Source organism: Chroicocephalus ridibundus, chromosome 16 (genome assembly GCF_963924245.1).
Source record: "Chroicocephalus ridibundus chromosome 16, bChrRid1.1, whole genome shotgun sequence".
NCBI lineage: Eukaryota > Metazoa > Chordata > Aves > Charadriiformes > Laridae > Chroicocephalus > Chroicocephalus ridibundus.
In genome coordinates, this window is record NC_086299.1 from 7,450,110 (window position 1) to 7,468,693 (window position 18,584).

At 47.3% G+C, this 18,584-nt stretch overlaps 1 protein-coding gene across 1 annotated transcript in view; it reads left to right on the top strand.

Annotated features, from left to right (window-relative positions):
- The window catches only part of SAMD11 (sterile alpha motif domain containing 11), a 126,108-nt gene that overhangs the window by 29,647 nt on the left and 77,877 nt on the right, over window positions 1–18,584 (top strand). The window contains exon 3 of the mRNA XM_063353928.1: window positions 9,294–9,472. Coding sequence (XP_063209998.1) covers window positions 9,294–9,472 — 179 coding nt within the window. The remainder of the gene's footprint in view (window positions 1–9,293; window positions 9,473–18,584) is intronic.

Sequence of the window (18,584 nt, forward strand, 5' to 3'; positions counted from 1 at the left end):
ACAAACGGCGCCTTTTCCCTGTTTTGTTTTGGTGTTGATAGTTTGAGAGGATGATGTCTGCTTAAACACAGGGCTTTTTTTTGCAAAAGTGGAAGCAATGCCTTAATTAATATTTGTAGTTTTCTTGTTTGCTTTGGATTTCCAAAGTTTGCTTGGCTGTCGGGAGGGTTGAGTCATTCCGAGGGAACTTTGTGGGCAGACCTGGCTGTTGCTCCCTCAGAAAGCGGCAGCTCTCTCTCCTCAGATTTTTCTGATCTCCTCTTGGTGCTGGGATCAGGCTTGAAACACTACAGTATGTGCATCTTTTTATATCTTTACCAGCCTGAATGATGTCTGTGCAGGTGTTAACCGAAGGCTTGAGCTCAACGTTCTTGAGGAGGCGTTTGTGCCATCCAGGGAGGATGGGGCTGCACTCCTGGGTGGTCCTGTCACGGAGACAGATGGGCCTGATTTTTGGCACCAGCCTCCCTGGGGAATACTAGGATGTAATGCAAAGCTCTGGTTACTTCATCTCCACTGTGTGGAGCAGCTGCCGTTTCTCCGCTCTCGTCAGTTTGGTTGCTTCAGTTTTGAGGGAAACTGCTGGGAAATTATTTTTTTTTAAAAAGCTGAGAAGAACTGCCCTCTGGTGAGTTCCCATCTCGTTCTGCCCGTGACAAGAGTGGTCCAGCTGTGGGGATGGACAGGAGGCGTTTCTTGGCTCAGTCTAACACCAGGGTGTTTGAGGTGAATATGGCTGGGGTTAGGGACTGGCGCTCTGCGAGTTCCACCGATGCCCCTTGGAGCTTACGTTTTCCAAGTCATGAATGATCACGGGGCACTTCCGTATTTTGGAAGCCCAGCTTTTAGGATGGTGTTGGACCTGATTTTTCCAAAAGAACCAGCTGTAGCTCTCAATAACTACAGCAGCAGCAAAATCTTCTTCCGTATGGACAACTAAAGAAAAGGAGGAATGAACTCTCAACAGATTCAGGTCCGTCTGTCCCATTAAATGATGATAATAATTATTGAACTTCATAAAACACACTGAACTGTTTAGATAAAGCCTGTTTTGGTTTCCATTACAGCAACAACCACATTTTGGGAGGAACTGTTTAACGTTTCTGTTTGATCTTTGTGAAAGTTGTTCTTTATGACAGTGAAGACTTACGAAAAAAGAAAAAAAAAGCTCGAGGCAGAAGTTGAGGCAGAAATTGCACTCTACCCAGTGAAAAGCCACTGTGGCTGGTCCTCATTCTTGTAGGACTTGAACAAAGCCTGGGTCTGTCTCCTTTTGGTGGAGCAGGCTGTAAGCCACACTCAGAAATCTCAAGGATCTCAAAGAAATTCTTTAAGCCTGTGTCTCCAGAGCAGAATAAAAGTACAAAACCTGGTCAAATTCCTCTTGATGAAATATTTCAGACTTGCTGGGAAAGGCTGTGTTCTCTTGGACCTGATGTAACGAAACTGTGGAGTGAAACATTAATACCTGGGGGAATGACGGACAGCTATTTTGTTCTCTTGTCTTCCTGTTACTCAAAAAGTACAGCAGTGAGGTGCATGAAAAGAAGGGAAAATGTCTGAAAGCATCCATGCCCTTTTGCTCCTTGCCTCTTCACCAGAGAGGAGGAGCAGGAAAGGAAAGAAAAAAATGTAAGTTTTGCTTTTATTTAGGAGATAGCATCAGTGTACCACATCTCGACTAGTGTAAGTTGACTTTTACTCCATTAATACGGACTTACGTTGCCTGAGGACCTGGCTTCACGTCTCTGCTTCCTTCTTTGCAAACTCAGACTGAAATGGACAAAGTTATTTGATGTGGAACAGACACAGAAGACAAAGACTCGGCCACTTTTCAGCCTTCTTCCAAAGAGTTTTTGAAAACAGGTATCTCCAAAGTACCGATAGATTTTTCTATCTTAGAGCTACCTCCCCTCAAAGACTGGAAATTCCAGTTGGCTTTTCCAGAAAAACATGGCTCTCACTCTATTAACAAATTATCCTTTAGGCTTTACAACTCGCTCAGAGGTAATAAATGGGAAACGTTCCCTTCTGTTCACAGATCATGTTCATCTGTTTCTTTAGGGCTTCAGAAAATAATATCGTTAATATTGATGGGAAGAGCTGCAGCTTCCCTTCCTTGTAACTGTCTTTTGGTTTAAAACATACATATTTTCTCCAGTTACAGTAGTACCTACAGCCCTGTTTCTGTGCACAGCTTCAGACTCAACACTTCATCCTCTGCTCCAAAAAGCTTACAATAATAACAGTATAGAGAACAGGGACAAGGGAGAGAACGTGTTACTGACGGCTTTTTATAGCAGGGAGACTGAGGACAATGGGATCAAGGGAGTGGCCTAGGATCACACCGGGAAATTACGATCAAGAGTAATTTTCTTCTTTGATATACTTTCCCTCCCTCTCTCTCTCACAAGATAATATACCCTAAAAATGGGCCTGGACGGTCTGTACTGGAATCGATAGCTTCTGTATAAACCAGTTGATGACAACTGAAACCCGTGAATGAGGAATCGTCAAGGGTAGACCCAGAGAGCCTGCTGGGTACAGTTATTCCCAGAATCTGTTGTCCCCCTGGCTGCAGCTCTTGGACCTGTCTGGCTCTGCTGAATTGTCTCCTCAGCTTGCCTCTAGTCATGGCCAGGGCTTGGAAACCGCTTTCGTGAGACCCTGATGAAGAGTGTGACACAGTCCCTGAAACCTGGAAGAGACTTTGTGGCCTGTACTGCCGTAATTTTTTGCCTGACCGTTGCTGTCCGTTCCCTTGTGCTCCCTCTGTACTTTGGGCCATCCCTCCTGCGCTGGAACAACTTCCAGTGTCACATTGCCGTCACTGGAAAGAGATGATAAATAATAAACCTGGTAGTGGTCAGGTTAAAGGGCTGGACTGTGACTGAGGCAGAAAAACAGATGCAGCGGCAGGCTGCCGACTGTTGTTTTATTCATTTGTTCATTACCGAACACCGGAGCAGGAGGTAAGATGAGAGGCTGGGCACCTTCTCCTGGCTGTGACCTCCCTTTTGACGGAGAAGCTGGTAAGCGCAGGGTGGCAGGACTATGCCTGGACCAGATTTGCTACCGAAATCTGTCAGCCTGGTAGCACATCGGCCTGGAACAACTAATGAAGGCTCAGGGGAGAGTGGAGGATTATCTTGGAAGGCAAGTGACCCTTTCTTAGGTGTTTACACTAATCACAGCTGAAGGTAAATGCAAACTCTGTCAGTTATCCTGCAGGGGGATGTGTGGGCTCCATTGCTGTGTAATTTTCCTAATTAAAGCCATTTGACCGGGTTTATTATTTGGAAAAGTAAAAGAAAATTATTCCAGGCTCTCAGAACCTCCTCCTTTCCTTTTGCCTATCTTTATTATCAATAAAAAGAGAGAGAAAATGCTGTCTGGACTTGAGGATTTCCTTCACATATGGAAAAGATTTAGCATTCTTCAGCTCCCAGCATTGGCAGCGCACAAACCTCCCCTCTTACCTCCCCCCAGCATTCCCTGTCTGCTCCCTGTATTTCCCAGATCTACGTATACAGAAAGAATGCATGTGCTGTTGCTTCAGCAAGGTTTTTATTTTTTTTATCCGATAGAAATTTTTTTTGAGTTGAATCACAGGCACGTGAATCATCTTGGAAACAGCTTTGATATTTTTATCAGTGTGCAAACTCTGTGCATTTGCATTTCTGTGCTTTTTTTTTCTGGTACTGATTTGGATGCTGGAGAAGCGGTGTCCGTAGGGACTGCACCTGCTCATCTTCTTGGGTCAATTCCCAATGGGATCAGATGTCCAGAGCTTGGCTGGCAGTTAATGTGGACTGGCAAAAGCTTTGCTTTCATGTGCATTTTTATTTCCATGGAGCTTTTTGCCTTGCAGCTCTCATAGCAGAGGCCTTTCCATTGCTGGGATCAATTAAGTGCTCACCAGGGACTCTCTCTGCGAGGAATCTTTCCTTTTTCTGGCTGACTTTGAATGTCACACCAGGGCGTTCAGCTGTTTTGACCTTGTTGCAGTAGCTCCCAGGGCAGGAAACCTTTCCTAACCCTCCCTTCCTGTCTCTCCCCCAAGTCCCATGCTCTCCACCCGGCCTTCCATCTGCAGCTCTCCCAGGGCTCTTACACAACAGCTCGGATTTTGGTATTCTTGGCTGGGAGACCACGGCTCCAGGGGAGAGCTGTGAGGGGGTTGGATGGGTGGGGGGGAGAAAGATTTTATTTTGTAACTCTACTGACCTTGCTTAGCCACACAGAGCGGAATTTCCCCCCCCCCGCCGGCTCTCTGGAAGGGAAGAAATATCATGACTGTTTTCTTTTCCATCTTTCTGATGGTCCCTTGCTTTCATGACAGAGCAATCAGGCTTCTAGGCTTCTCCACTCAGGTAACCTACCGCTGTTCCCAAGTTGTTGGGTGCTTTTTACTTGTAGCTGCGCCTCCAGGCTTGGGTAATCGGTAACTTTAAATTGTGTGTTGGTACCCATCTGATTTTTCCTGGGGAAAGGAAATATGCCCATCTGTGATTTTTAAAAACAAAGCAACCCCCCACCCAGACACTACTTTGAGAGGCAATGAAAGCAATTAATGGTGTCAAAAGACCCTGGGAGGATGAAGTGGTGAGTGACGGAGGGCTGGACTGACGCAGGAAGGGCTGGGTGGGTAGCTGAACGTGTCTGGGGAATAGAGGGTTATTGACTCAAACTCCAGTTGTGCTTCGTTAGCTGGTATCATAACCCACAAAATTAATCTTTAACAATGTATAAAGGGAAGGGAGTCCTAATATGCGAAGCAGTTCTGCAGTGCCCTCAACGCTCACCCGTGTAAAAGCTTTGGAGAATTGCGGAAATGTTTTACTTTCTAGTTACGCTAATTAAAGGGAGCATAATAAGTGATATTCTGTTCTCCACCCCCCGACCCTCTGTCCAAGGGGTGGGGGAAATCCTTGTGTTGTGAAAGGCAGGTGCTCTGAAGAGGTTTCCTCTGAGCTGAGTCAGTATTTGGCCTGAAAGGAAACATCTTCGACTCTGCTCGGGCGCCAAAGAGGTTGTCGGAGGATGCGTTGGAAGGCAGGGGAGAGCACCTACCTGTGCGGGAGCTCTGCAGCAGCATTTTGGCTGGCTGTATTTCACCCACAGACGTACGCGTTGAGAACAGGTCCTCCGTGGGGATCCTGCGGTCCCCCTGCTCTCAGGGGCACACTCCGTTCTTAGAGCACCTTCTGCCTGTGCTCCCCGGGGCAGGGAGCTGCCGGGCAGGCAGCCTGGCTTCGCTGGGCTGAGCTGTGAGACGTATTTATCGCTACGTATACTTCATCTTTTTGCTGGGGGTGCTGCACCTGTACTGACAGCTGTTGGCTCTGCAGCTATAGAAAATGCTCCTTCTGACCCGTTGTCCAAAACAGCCCTACTAGTTTAAGCAAGCCAGCTGGCAAAGCACACCTTCCCCCTTTTCTTTATGTGTGTAAAAATGGAGTTATTTAAGAGGGGGGAGCTGGATTCCCAAGATGCCTGGCTCTCTGGCAGTAGGTGACTATTGATTGGGTTGTTTTCCCAAGCATCAGACATCCCAATGAATGTCAACAAATTGGGAGGCTGTTTTCTTTTTAAAATATTCAAACCTTCTTACGGGGTTGATGGTTCAACATCAGCATGCCGTTAATGTACGAGGTTGCTCTGCAATGACACTGTCACACAAATACAAGCTTTTTAAATGTGGGATTACGAGGCTTACATCAAACATCTATAAATCCTAATGTACCTCCCCATATATCGCGGTGGCACTGCAGTCCCTGGGTGTATTCCTGCACATAACACCGCTCTGCTGAGTGCGCGCTTCACCACCCGCCTCCGTGCCAAGTGAGAGTTGATAACCCCGGGTCGGAGTAGCCGTAGGTATCTCAATATACTGCTCAGCTCTGTAGGTATGTTCCTGTCCTGTAAGCTGTCTCTACAACCGGCAAAGGACTTTAGCAAAAACCGGAGTCATAGGAATGATTCCTTGGATGGAGGGCTTCTCACAAATGAGTGGGTTTTATTCGCAGCTTGGACCAGAGCCCTTTCAAGTCAATGGAAAGACAATTGATTGTAGCAGGTTCTGGACCAGGCTTCTGGCTACCTTTGTGCTTAATTTAAAAGTAATGTGTATCTACTGGTGAATGTCTCTAAACAGATTAAGAAAGTGCAATTGATTCAAAACTGACTATAGATGAACATAAAAGGCAAAATTGATTGGCTTAGTCTGTTTTAATTTTCTGGGGATGGAGAAATGTAATAAATAAATAAAGAAAATGCCTCAAACCTAATGGCAAAAATACAAAGTAAACAAAACTTTAAAAAAATGCATTGCTGGTGATGGCATGCAGGGGTACACAAGGGCGCTGGGACCACCGTGGCCCCGGTTCCGATGTTGTCCGTGCCTGGCCCCTGGTCAGAACAAAAGCAGGAGAGGACATCTGTGACCAGAGGTTGCTGCAGGTGCAGATTCTCTTTTCCATTCATGTTAGTTCATTTGTCTTTTAAGGGAAGAAGCTCTCTGTGTGTTAGGTGATATCCGTATAGGTATGTGTATACGTAGTTGCATATTGCATATATAGTCATATATAAACGTGTTTTTATATATATAGGTGTATATATATGCAGCAGCTTTAGGTGTAAGGGCACAATTCACAGAAAGGCAAAGAATAAGCATTCTGAGGAGCAAGGAAAGGGGGAACCTGCGTTCCTGGTCTGGTGGGCTGTATCTCTGGGTTTAGTGCCTCCCCGTTTGCTGCACTCTCACTCTTGTTAGGGCTGATGAGTCCCTGGGCAGTCACTGAGACCTGGTAACTGCTGGAAGGTACCATAATGGCCATAAAATGATTTTTAGTATCTGATCAGTGCCGTTCTCTTTAGCCTGTGAAGTCACAGCAGAGAGTGAACTGCAATTACTTTGAAGCGGAAATTTGCACACCCTCCCTCCCTTCTCCCTTTAATTGTTATGATAAATTGCAACTTCAGAAAAATATATAAAGCTTTGGCATGATAAAGCTCGTGCTGATACCAAGCCCTAGCTTTTCAGCATGACAAGTCTGGTGCAAATACTGCCCTCCTTGCTTTTCCTTCCCTTCCCCTCACTTTTCCCTTTCTCTTCTTTTCCCTGCTGTCCTTTTGACACCGCACAGGCTGGAGTTCAGCCTCTGTGCACATTCTCTGTATGCACTGGAGCAGGAAAGGGGACAGGGGTGGAAATACACCTAGTATGCAAAAAGTATTTAGGGGTGGGAGATGTGCAGTTTATATCGCGTGTTCCTCCAGGGAACAGTCAGTGAGAAACCTCGTTGCAAAGGGCTGTGTGAGTGGATCTCTGCTAGTGCAAGGGGAGCCCCCGGGGCGAGGAGGAGAAGCGTTTGCTGTTTGCCGCATGGATGCAGTTGGCCCCTCGCACCACAGCAGTTCGCCTTGTGCAGGTGGGTGTCTGAGAGTCCCCAGCAATAGTCACAATAAGGATATTCTCCTGTGTGTGTCCCCGGGCGTTTGGACTCACCACAAAGCCTGTTGCAGCTTGATCCAAGTTTTGTACTTGGGATACTCGGAGGTGTAGGAGCATTCACCTTGTTGCTGTTCAAGGGTGCGTTTTTCTTCTTCACGTGTCTCTCAAGAAAAAAAGTGCCTGTCTTTTTCCTTGTATACACGTGTTTTCCCATTTTTAAGCCAGTTTGGCCCACTGCTCTTCTCTCCCTTGGGTGTCTGCTGTTCACAGACAGCTGTGTTCTTGGCTTGGAACTGCATCAGATCGGGAAAGCTCGTGTGCCTCCTTGGGGTGATGCCTTCCAGATGGATTTAGCTAATTATCACAGCGATTAGGGCTCCACTGAATGACCACAACTGGAATTTATTGACAGAGGTAAACAAGAAGTTTTTGTTTTGTATTTGTGGAAAGTTCTTAATTTGTTTAATGAAAAAAACGTGGGCTCTTCTATCACTTAGTCTTGCTCCATTCTCCCCTGCAGAGAGCCCAACTGGCTTTCCCAGGACGCTTTCATTTTGCCAGGTTTATTTGGAAAGTTGGAGTTGATGTTTCAGGGAAACTGTTATTAGTCAAATGCTACTCTGCACTTACCCAACCAGTTTCACACACCTTCCTTCCTTTTGTTCCAGTCCTTGCTAAAAACATGTTTCTTTTCTATGACTTGTCCTGTTGAAGGAAGTATGCCTACATACTTGTACAAAGAACGTGTATGAAACCGTGTGCTTTACTTCCCCTCGCTGTGGTTCCCTTCCCAGGTTCATGATTTTGTTGGCTAAAATTTTAAATTCTGTGGAGGGATGGCATTACAGTCTCCCTGGGTTTCTAGTGTACATCTACCACAAGTGCTCGTATTATGGCTTTCTGTCTTGGTTGATCACAGATGGAGCCAAACACCCCAAGTGCTAGCAACGTCTTCTATCACAGTGAGAGCTAAAAACCCAACACACTCTAGTTTAGGCAGCTCTAGGCTCCTATCTTCTTGTGGATCAGGCACAAAGGGTGCGGAGACAGAGTAATCTGTAATACATTCTCACTACTTGCAGAAGATAGGAGGTTGGGAGCGGGGTCATGTTGCGCTAGGTTCCGTACACAAATACACATGGAGTGAAAAAGCAGCTTTTGCCTCCTGGGAGTTTTCCTCCTGTGTCTTGTCAGAAGTGAATTGTTGAGGGACGCACACTGCCAGGACCACCTAGGGGAAGTCTGCACGAGGCGAGACCTGCTAGATTCACCTGAAAACGCAAACGAGCGGTGAAGAGTAGGCTCAGTAATTCCAGTTAAAATTGATGCGGACTGTTCACTGGTGTGAGAGTCAAACCTGCTGCTGGCTGGCATAGGTAGTTTTCCCTCTGCAGTCAAAAGTGCATCATGCCTTCCCTGGGCTACTGGCAAAGGTTTAGTTTAACCTATTCTGCTATGTTAATGTGCAACATTTGGTAGGAAATACTCTGGAGAGAGATTGGTGCCTAATTCTGCTGCCATCTTCTTTTCCCGTTGGTGTGGATGAGACGCGAGCGAGGAATGAAGAGGTGGGGAGGGGCTGGAAGCGCATGACTTTAATATTAGAACTGGAAGAACTAGATACAGATATGCCTCTGCTGAAAAGTCTTTTACAAAGCGAACATAGCCTTTGCCCAGCCAACATACCAGTCTGAAACCTGCAGTGACTAACAGCATTGCCTTCGCAGGGCAGCCGTTTGAGAGGAGCTGCTTGGTTCTGGGTTGCCTAACCAAATTCTTGTTTTCTTCTCTTTTCCTTCTCCCCTTTCCCATTCCAACTAATTCCATCCTGTGGCAGAACCGGGGTCGCCTGGCAGAGAAGAGGACGATCCCCTTACCTCCAACCAGGATCCCGAAGAAAGAGCTGACCTCAATTTTCTCGCATAGTGACGACAGTGAAGAGAGTGATAAGAGCAATGGTCAACACCCTGAAGTAAAGCAGGAGGAGGATCTCCATATCAGTATCATGAAAAGAAGGTACTTTCCTGCCAGGGAGTGCTGCATTACGAGAGCAAAGACAGAGAAAACTGGGCAGCAGGTGACCAACCTTTGTGGGCCAATACCGCCCGGGCTGCCCAATGGAGTCACCTCCAGGGCCTGAAGTTAAAGCACAAATGTCACATTATAGCTCAGAAAGAGTCATTGGATCCTCTTTTCTACTTACTCTCTCCTCTTTGTGGCAAGTAGGGCTCTATGGGGCCTTGCACCATGGGCCTAGTGTTTGCACTAGAGATGTCTGTATTTGCAGACTGTAAATTGTATTTCACCCTCTGCCCAGCGTTCTGTATCTTTGTGTCTGGTGAGGCCAACGAATTGCATGACCAAGAAGTCATCTGTGGGCCTTTTACATAGCTGTCTGAAAATACACGGAGGTGTATGGGTCCAAAGTCCCGCCTTTTGCTTTCAGTTGTCCCCAAATTCTGATGTGATATAAACTGGCTAATTTAATGTTGGGGAGCAAAGTTTGGGAAGGAGGTAGCAGCAATGGTGGTTGTTATACGTTCTTGATTACAAGTGTCAAAGAGCACAGCCGTGTCTCACTGGTCCTGAGTGCCTCTGTAGTCTAAAAGTAGAAGCAATGGAGTTGCAGTAGGCAAAGAGTCACTCAGATGCCGGGGCTTAGCTCATCACTCACGTATTTTGATCGTGTCCTTCTCAGTACCTTATACATGTATCCTGGAATCATGCAGGGTTGAAGGAAGCGGAGAAGGGATTGTCTAGAGTTACATTCTGATAACTGTCACTTGGGCTCTCATGTATGGTCTCACTCAGTGCCCATAGTACTCAGCTGCAAAATTTTGGGTCCTCTCATCCCTCTGAAAAAATATGTTTAGAAGACATGTAACTACAGGAAAATAAATACCTAAAGGCACTGTGTCTTGGCCTCCCATGCATATCATTGCAGCTCATCTTGATTGTCATCTTCCTCTGATGCATAAAATCACTCAGTTCTGAGACAAGCCCTATAAAAACAGAGGAATGGAAACCGAAGGCATGTAATTGCTTTTCTTATGTTTTATGTGTTTCTTGCTCCTGAGTAGATAAGCTGTTTCCCCCCTTGCCTTCCAGCAGATGCTGGTACGTTCAGCAACTGAGAGCTAGAAAGTAAGGAGACGAAACAGTAACCAGCTCTTCTCATAAAACCCGCCTGTAATTAAAGTCTGGGTTTATCATTGCAGCTGTCCAACAGCCACGTTCAAGGGTTATCGCTTGGAAATGAAAAGGTGTTTGGGGAATGCATCCGCACTGCGCGTGCACGCAGGAGGCATAGGGAGGAGGGAACCCTCCTAATCAGTTTTGGTAAAATGCCCTTCTTCTCCTGCCCTCTTTAATTATGCTTTTAATTCTGCAAAATTATAGTGCTAGATTGTCTCATTAGGAGGGAGAACAACATGATAACTATATAATTGATATGCTGGGCCCCCCAAATATAAAGTGCTCTTATCTTAAATCTTTAATTACTGTAATTGCTTTGCCTTGTTTATTAGGAAATGAAGAAAAAATACTTAGTAGTTATTAGCCAGTGGTCCCCCAGCTTACCGTTTCTGTGCTCCTCACTACTTTGCAATCAGTTTGTGTGAAGGTCTCTTGTTTAAGCTTTGTCTTGATGCCTTAGAGCAGTGCGTGATTCTTACCAGGCGGGCTAGACTCTCGCTGCTCTTGTACAGTTGTTGTCCTCTCCATCTCCTTGGGAGCTCCGATACAGCGTGTGGGGGAAAAGCTGGAATAGCTGGGGCAAACCGGGGCCAGGCAGCACTCCGAGGAGTGCAGTAATTACAGAAACAAGAGCACATAATTTAGCGCTTGGTGCCCAGGCAGGGAACATCTACTGCTCAACTCCCTCAGCATTTCCAAGCATTTTGTCCCTTGCAAATGGGTCCCCCAGCCCTCCTGTCCCAAAGCGGGGGAGGGCCAGCCATTTCCCACCTGCTCAAGGGCGATGAGCGGAAGGCGACCTGACCATGCTCTTGCACAGCCACGCCGGAGGGAGCGGGCTCTGGCTCTGTTCCCAGTGTCATTAGCAGCCCAGGGACCGGGGTGGAAGGTGTGATGGGGCTGGCTGCAGAGACAGCAGCATCATAAAGGCTAGACAGCTCGCAGACATGACAGCTGGGGCCCAGCAGAGCCAGTGCCCCATCTGCTTTCTGTGTTTAATTCACCTGTTGTATCCTCCCCGATTGGTGATGGATTGGGCTGAGGTTTTATTGTCTCCCACTGAGAGGAAGAAATAGGTTAAACTGTGATAGCAGGAAAACAAGGTCAGGGCCTGAGCAAACATGTGTTTTCCTATTGTACCCCTGGATGGCCCTCGTGCACACCTGCATGGATTTAACATTAGAAACACTTGTATTATTGCTTTGAACATTGTTGCATTTTCTGTGTTCTCCTATTCCCAATTTCCTTTATATTGACTGTTCCCTTCCATTGTTGGCACAAGAGAATGCCTACTGCTACTTTGAGGTCTGGGCATCGGTGAAGGAAAGACTCCAGGGATTAGAATAGGAGTGGGAAGCTTAGTTTCTTGGCTAGACCCTCGCCCTAGCCTTTGACAGTGATTTCCTCTGTAATCTGAGGCAATTGCCCATGGTGAAGGCCTTCAGAGGAGGTCCGAGGCAGAGAACACCTGCCTCATGATGTTCCTGCAGTCCTAGAAAGGAGCAGGGACCCGTTACTACCCCTGAAGTTAGTGCATTTCAGCGGATGCCAACTTTCACAACCAAGTCCTTGCAAAACTGTGTCGCTTTGCTGTCTTGCACATAGGTAATTAAGGACACCAGGCCTCACGCTGAAGGGAGCTCGGCTCATCTGCTTTGAAATCCAGGTGACCCAAGCTTAAAGGTGAATGTTTTCATCTTGTAGTGAGACCTCTTGAGTCCTCCTTAGCCTGCTTTGCAGGGTGTGCTAAGTAGCCTTTGTGTTGTGCCTCCTGTCTGGAAGACAGAGGGCTTAAAACCTTGTCTCACATAACCAGAGGCATCTGCTGAGCTCGATACCGTAGCTTGATACCCAGACTGTAAGCACTCAGCTCTGAAGATTATTGGGACGGCACTGCAGAAGAAAATCCTTTTTCTTTTGATCAGATTTTAGGTTCCTGAAAATCTTGCTCATTTACAAGATTACCTGCATGGAACAGTTGCATTGCCTTAATTACTGTGGTTTGGTGAAGTTCTACTAACTCCTGGTGAGAATGGCTACGAGAAGAGTTTCTCCTATTTGGGGAAAAGAATGAGATGAGTATAGGGCATTTCTGTACCGACACACCTATGTCACCTCTACGGTTATTTTAGTCATAGTAATACTGGCAGAGTTGAACTGGTACAAGTACCACATAGAGGAGACTTCAGTTAGAAATTTTGGCTTCGTGAAGCCCTTTTTCCTTTCTCGCAGACTATTAACTACGCTGCCTGCCCCCAGCAAGCTAAACTAAAAGTTATGCCAGTCTGCTTTTTTGTTGCTGCTCTCTGGTTTATTATCCTAGACCCAAAATAAAGCAATGCAGAGGAAGTTTGCGACTACAGATTCCATTGTTCTGCAATAGTTTGGGGAGCATTAACTTCCTTACACTCATTGGGAGATTCCAAGTGACAGTGATAAACGTGTTACCTCAGGAGCAGCCTCTGAGCTTTTTTCACCCTGAGGTTCAAACCTCCTTTAAGGATCTCCATTATGTCATTCCAAGAATCTCCAACCAGGGGAAGGCCCATTTAGCCAGAGAGTAAGGTTCAGCTTTAACAGTAAGGTCCTCACATACTGTTGGATTTAAGCCCAGCATTGTCTTGTGGGTGCACGAATTTAATTTCTATTTCAGAGACTGGCCTTTTTCATTAGTAGGGGAGGGGAGGGAAGGAGAAGAGGAGAAATGTAATGATAACATTTGAGATTTAACATGGTAGGTTTGGAACTGCTCACACACAGCTTTGTCTAAGTCCCCAGCAAAATGTGATGGCGTGGCTAATGATAAGAGGCAGTAATGCTTTCAAGTACCTGTTTAAAATGGCGAAAGTTTTTTACCTGACCCGTCTCTGAAGGAACCTCAGGGGATATCAGTAAACACGTACGCTGGACTGAGTAATGGGCAGGATGTGAGCAAATGGGCATGTATGGTGGAAATGCCTTCGAAATTCTGTTAATAAAAAAAGAGGATTGGGCGCAAAAGTAGGAGCAGATTGTACAATGAGAGCACACAACGGGCTGGGTTCCTTGCCAAATATTGCTCTGAAATGAAATCCGTTTTGAGGAGAAATAACAAAAGTTGTCCTGTAACAGAGTGTCTGTGCGCTGAGAAGCAGATTTCTGGAGAACCTCATGCTGCCCTTCAGTCCTTCCTCCTTTTTTTATGTTGCTCCCTCCCACAGCCCCAAATCTTCTCTGGCTGCGTCAGCAGCATCACCCCAGTGTGTAGCACCTGGCGTGGGATTGGTGTTACTGCAGACCAGAGGAGAGCATTTGAAATGAAATGAAGGTGCTTACTCAAGGAGTGGTGGAACGCTGTCTCCTTGCCCCTATTCACTTGTGAACGTAGATGGAGACCAGAGAGGGGCAAGTTGCTCTCCCCGTCCCCCAGCATCCCTCGCCTCCCAGACCAGCTTTACAGCGTTCTCCTCACTCAGCGTCCATTTTCTAATAGCGAAATTACTGACCTCCACTAAGCCCTAATGGCCAGGGCTGTCAGCCTTTCCACTGCCTGCCTTTCTAAGTGGAAAGCTATTTCTTACATCCCATAAGGCTGCTGCTCTTTGACTCCCTAATTGATTGAAGATCAAAACCCAAGCACCCCCCCTTATATTTGTCGCACGCATCTGCTTGTAATTCAGAGCCAGGAGGTCCCAGCGCCTTCTCGGCTGATGGGCGATGCACACACCACTGCCTTTGCCTTCCTTCTCTTGCTTGGCCATTCCTGAAATGCTCCCAGACATCCGCCCTGGTGCTGCCCTGGGATGAGAGCTCTGTGACATCCCCGCTCCTGCTGGAGCTCAGTTTCATGGCAGGATATGCCACACAACACTAATTTTTCACCTGCTGACGAAGCCAGAGCGTGTCTGGGGCTGGGCTGAGCTGACACGGCTCTTCCAGGCAGCGTAGGACTGAGGAGAGCCCAGACGCGTGACAGAGCAGGGCTCTGCGCTCCAGCCGTGAATCAGGCTCTTAGATGAGATTCCACAGCCCTTCTTCTAATTGCCGTGACTCAAGAGGAGGAGGGAGGCAGGGCCCCTCTGGTGGCTGGAGACATATTTTGCTGATTTCTGACACTTCTCTTTCACAGCTTCCACTGGTCATTTTCTGTCAATCCCTTCTTCCTTCCTCTGCAACCCTTTATTTTCTCTTTTCCTTTCTCTTTCCTCCCTACTTCCCTCTTTTTCTGTCAGCCATGCACCACTTAATAACAGTCGCTGTATTCAATAAATATATTAAAGATCCCTCTGGGAAGCAAAGGCTGGAGCTGGTCCAGAGTGCCAGGAAGCATGTCATTGACCTAATGAGGACATATATTTGAGGGGGGGAGAGAGAGAGAGAGAGAAAATGGCTACTTCTCAGGGCTGCTGCAGAATGAAATCTAATAAACAGCAAGAAATCCCTTCTTGCCCAGGAAGGAGATATGAGACCAGAAAGAAAGGTGAAGTGAGAGAATGAAAGCAAACCAAATCTTGACCTACAAGTGCTCTCTGCTGCTCTCTGTATGTCCTCGTAGCTGACCCTTGGAACATCAGTTCCATGGTGGAGAGTAACCCAAATGCCCCAGGTCCAAGTCTCAGTCTTGCTGCAATCTTTAGGCCGTTCTTCCAGCCATCATGTATGAGGTTTCCTGGAGGAGCCTCCCCCGTTCATTCCCCGCACAAACTTCTTAATGTTGGCTGCCTGAAAATAGCAATGTGTGGATAGAGGGAGACTGTGGAAGCTGAGACAGAGCTACATGCGGAGTGGGGAGGAGAGAGGAGATAGATCTGACCGTCCAACCAAGCAGCCTGCAAAATGGCACCTGCAAATACATCTTCCCAAACTGCTTACCTGCAGCTTTGTGATTTGCATCGCCCGGGCCTCCTCGTGTGCCTGAGTGCTCTGTGTTTCCATGAAAGGTGGTGGTACCCAGGGCCCGACCCAGGGCACACTGAATTCCCAGTGACCGTGGTGGTGGTGGGCTACGCCAGTTGAACTCGAGTCCTTAATTCACCCGTTCACCAACGCTGTCCCTTTGATGCAGTCTTCCAAACCAAAGGATGTGGGAAAACCTTGTCAATATTTTTTCTTCTCTGTGGCCTTGCGTGTGCTAGAAAATTGAAAGGTACAGACAGACTCCATCCAAAGGAAGTGTCGGTCTTATAATTAAATGGGAGTAGAAAGGGACAGTTGTGGGTAAGAGATGGGGCTGTGATGGGTTCTCCTCCTGGCAGTAATGACCTGTTCCTGTAGCTGGATGCTGCCCGGTATTCTCCACGCTTACGTGGCATGTGCCTTGGTTTCTGCAGCGCACACCTGGGACAGCGGAGCGAGCCCAGGGGTGCCGCGGCGGGCAGGCTGGCCACGGGGCAGGAGCTCAGGGGCAGAATGAGGCGGTTACTGCCCCCGGCGTGAGAAGACGTCCAGGGGATGCCTGGCTCACGCTGTTGGCCTCTTCCATGGCTGCCACTCTGGTGTTGAAAGCTTGCAGGGGCCACGAGGGTAAAAAAAAGTGACAGGGAAGGAAAAAAACAACTTAAAAATTAAAAACTATCCCAGCTGCTCTCCATTATTTTGCCAGCTCTGTCACTTTCTTTTCTGAGCTGGATTCTCATTCCAGTACAGGCTCCAGAGATGCCTCAAATAGCCTCAGCCCTTCCTGTTAATGTATTTTTTTTTGTTCACATACATGTATAAGCAATTTCGTTCTTCACACAAAGCAAACCCTGACATTTGAGTCCCTCCTCGCTGTTTGTTAATTCCCCCAGCTCCGTGCCCCCCGGACTGCCCTCCCCGCTTAGAGCTGTGCAGGGAATCGGGCTCTTGCTGTTGCTGGGGGGCCCATCTGGTAATTTTTATTGAACGTTTTGGAACTGATCATGCTGTGCCTGAGACCTTGGGTGGGTGTGGAGGTGGGAGAGACGGTAGCAGCTGTAGCACCTTTGCTTGCCTGGCTACGGTTTTTATTTTTTCCTCCTTCTTTTGTGTTATTCATTTGTAAGGGACTGGCTCCTGCTCACCACTCTTTATACAACCCAAGGACGGGCTTGTGTAGCTGATAGTTTGCAAATTATTAGTAATTTGATTTCAATTGGATGAATAACCCGTTAAAGCAAGACGTACGTTAGCCTCAGAAATCTAATTGGTGATCACAGCATAGAGATGTGGAATGAGTGCTTGGTTCTGCTCCCTACCCCTCTCCCCTCCCCCTCCAAAAAAGATAATTAGGATTTAATTTCATTCTCACCTATTCATTTGTCTAAATATGGGTGTTTAATTATCCATCTCGGCAGATAGATGTCTCTGCCTCTATGTGGATCTGAACTATTCCTTTGGTATGAGCTTTTCCCTCCCCCTTACTTACAACTCTCTGGTGCAGTGTTCTTACACTTTGAAGTTCAGCTGAGCTAAGTCTCATTGTGAGCCGTGCCTTCGCCCGACGCCGAGGATCGCTGTCTGCAGTCTGCCCGTGTCAGGAGCTGCAGCAGACCATGAGAAGTTACATTTTGTGGAAGGCTGAGAGCTTAACTTAGAGACTGAACCCCAAACGGAGAGCCGGGAGCCCAGGCCAGCTCCTGCTCCGGTGGCAGTTCCCTTTGCTGCCTGCGTGGGTCATTTTACCCTCCGGCCTTGTGCCCCCTTTGTCGGTGCCATGGCCGGGAGATACCTGCCTACCTGTTTCCTTGGCGTTTGGGTGGGATGTGCACCTTCCCGTTGAGGTACAGGATCTGAGCCCAAGGGCTGGAAGTGGTGGCGGTTCCCGGTGTGGATGGGAGCTTGTGAGCGTTAGCTGCACGGGTAAAAGGAGTGCTGCAGCACCACTTTGAGAGTCCAGTATGAAGAACACTTTTTACCTGCCAGGTAGCATTAGAAGAGATGGTTGTTCTGTCTATAGTAGATGGTACGTGTGAGCTCCAGAGCTGAGCATCTGTGGAAATGAGAGCGCCGTAGTTAGCTGAGTTTTAGGGCGAGACAGCGGTTAGTGGTGCGGCAGAACGGGGTGCTCTGTTGCTGTGCATCTGTGTGTGACCCTGGGGAGCACACACAGGGGTGTTACGGGACACATACGTGGTCCAAAGTGGACTGTGGCCCACTGTCAGGCTCTGAACACGGCTTGGAGGAGACGCGTGTTGCCTTCAGAGACAGGCCCATGCGGCAGGTTAACGACTGTTTTTCTGAATTGTAATTTTTTCATCAGGAAAGAGACCATGGAGTTTTAATCAGACAAACATGGCATTTAATCCACACATAGGTCAGGGCCAAACCCTTTCAGTTTTTTTGAGGGCACTGAAGAACGTTTTATGGACAGAGAAACAGGAGAAACGTAAGATTCCTTTCCAGACTTGCAGTTCGATTTCCAGCTGGTCCCACAGAGTTCATTGCTGTGCAGTGTTCAGAGCTCTCCCTACTTCCACTGTGCAGCTGCCAGGATCTGATTAGCGTAGTGCAAGGTGCTGAGCTGGAGTTAAAGGGGGTTTGTGATGGTTTTGGGTATGTAGGAAATCTTGTATTCTAGGGAGCAGTGTGAAATTAGGCTTACTACCCTCCACCAATTCCATTCTCTGGTGAGCAGGTCTCTCTGGATTCAGATCTCCCTACCTGGGAAGTCCAGATGCGTCCCAAAATCTGACCCAACTTCAGTTCGTGGAAATTTTACTTAATGCCCCAGTTTGGCCTGTCCTTTCCAGAAAGTTTTCAATTGTCTGAATTTTAACTTTGAAGAACAACTGTTATTCCTATAAGCTCGGTAGCTGGGAAGTACCTATTCCATTTCTATTTGCAAATAAAATGTGGGGAAGGTGGAAAGCTAGGATAGGTTTTCTACACTGTTTCATGTGAGAAAGAAGAAGAATAGGAAAACCAGGTATGTGTGGAATTACTGAGTACAGTTCTGAGCACAGCTTTATTGGTGACAGCTTAGTATCTACTAAAA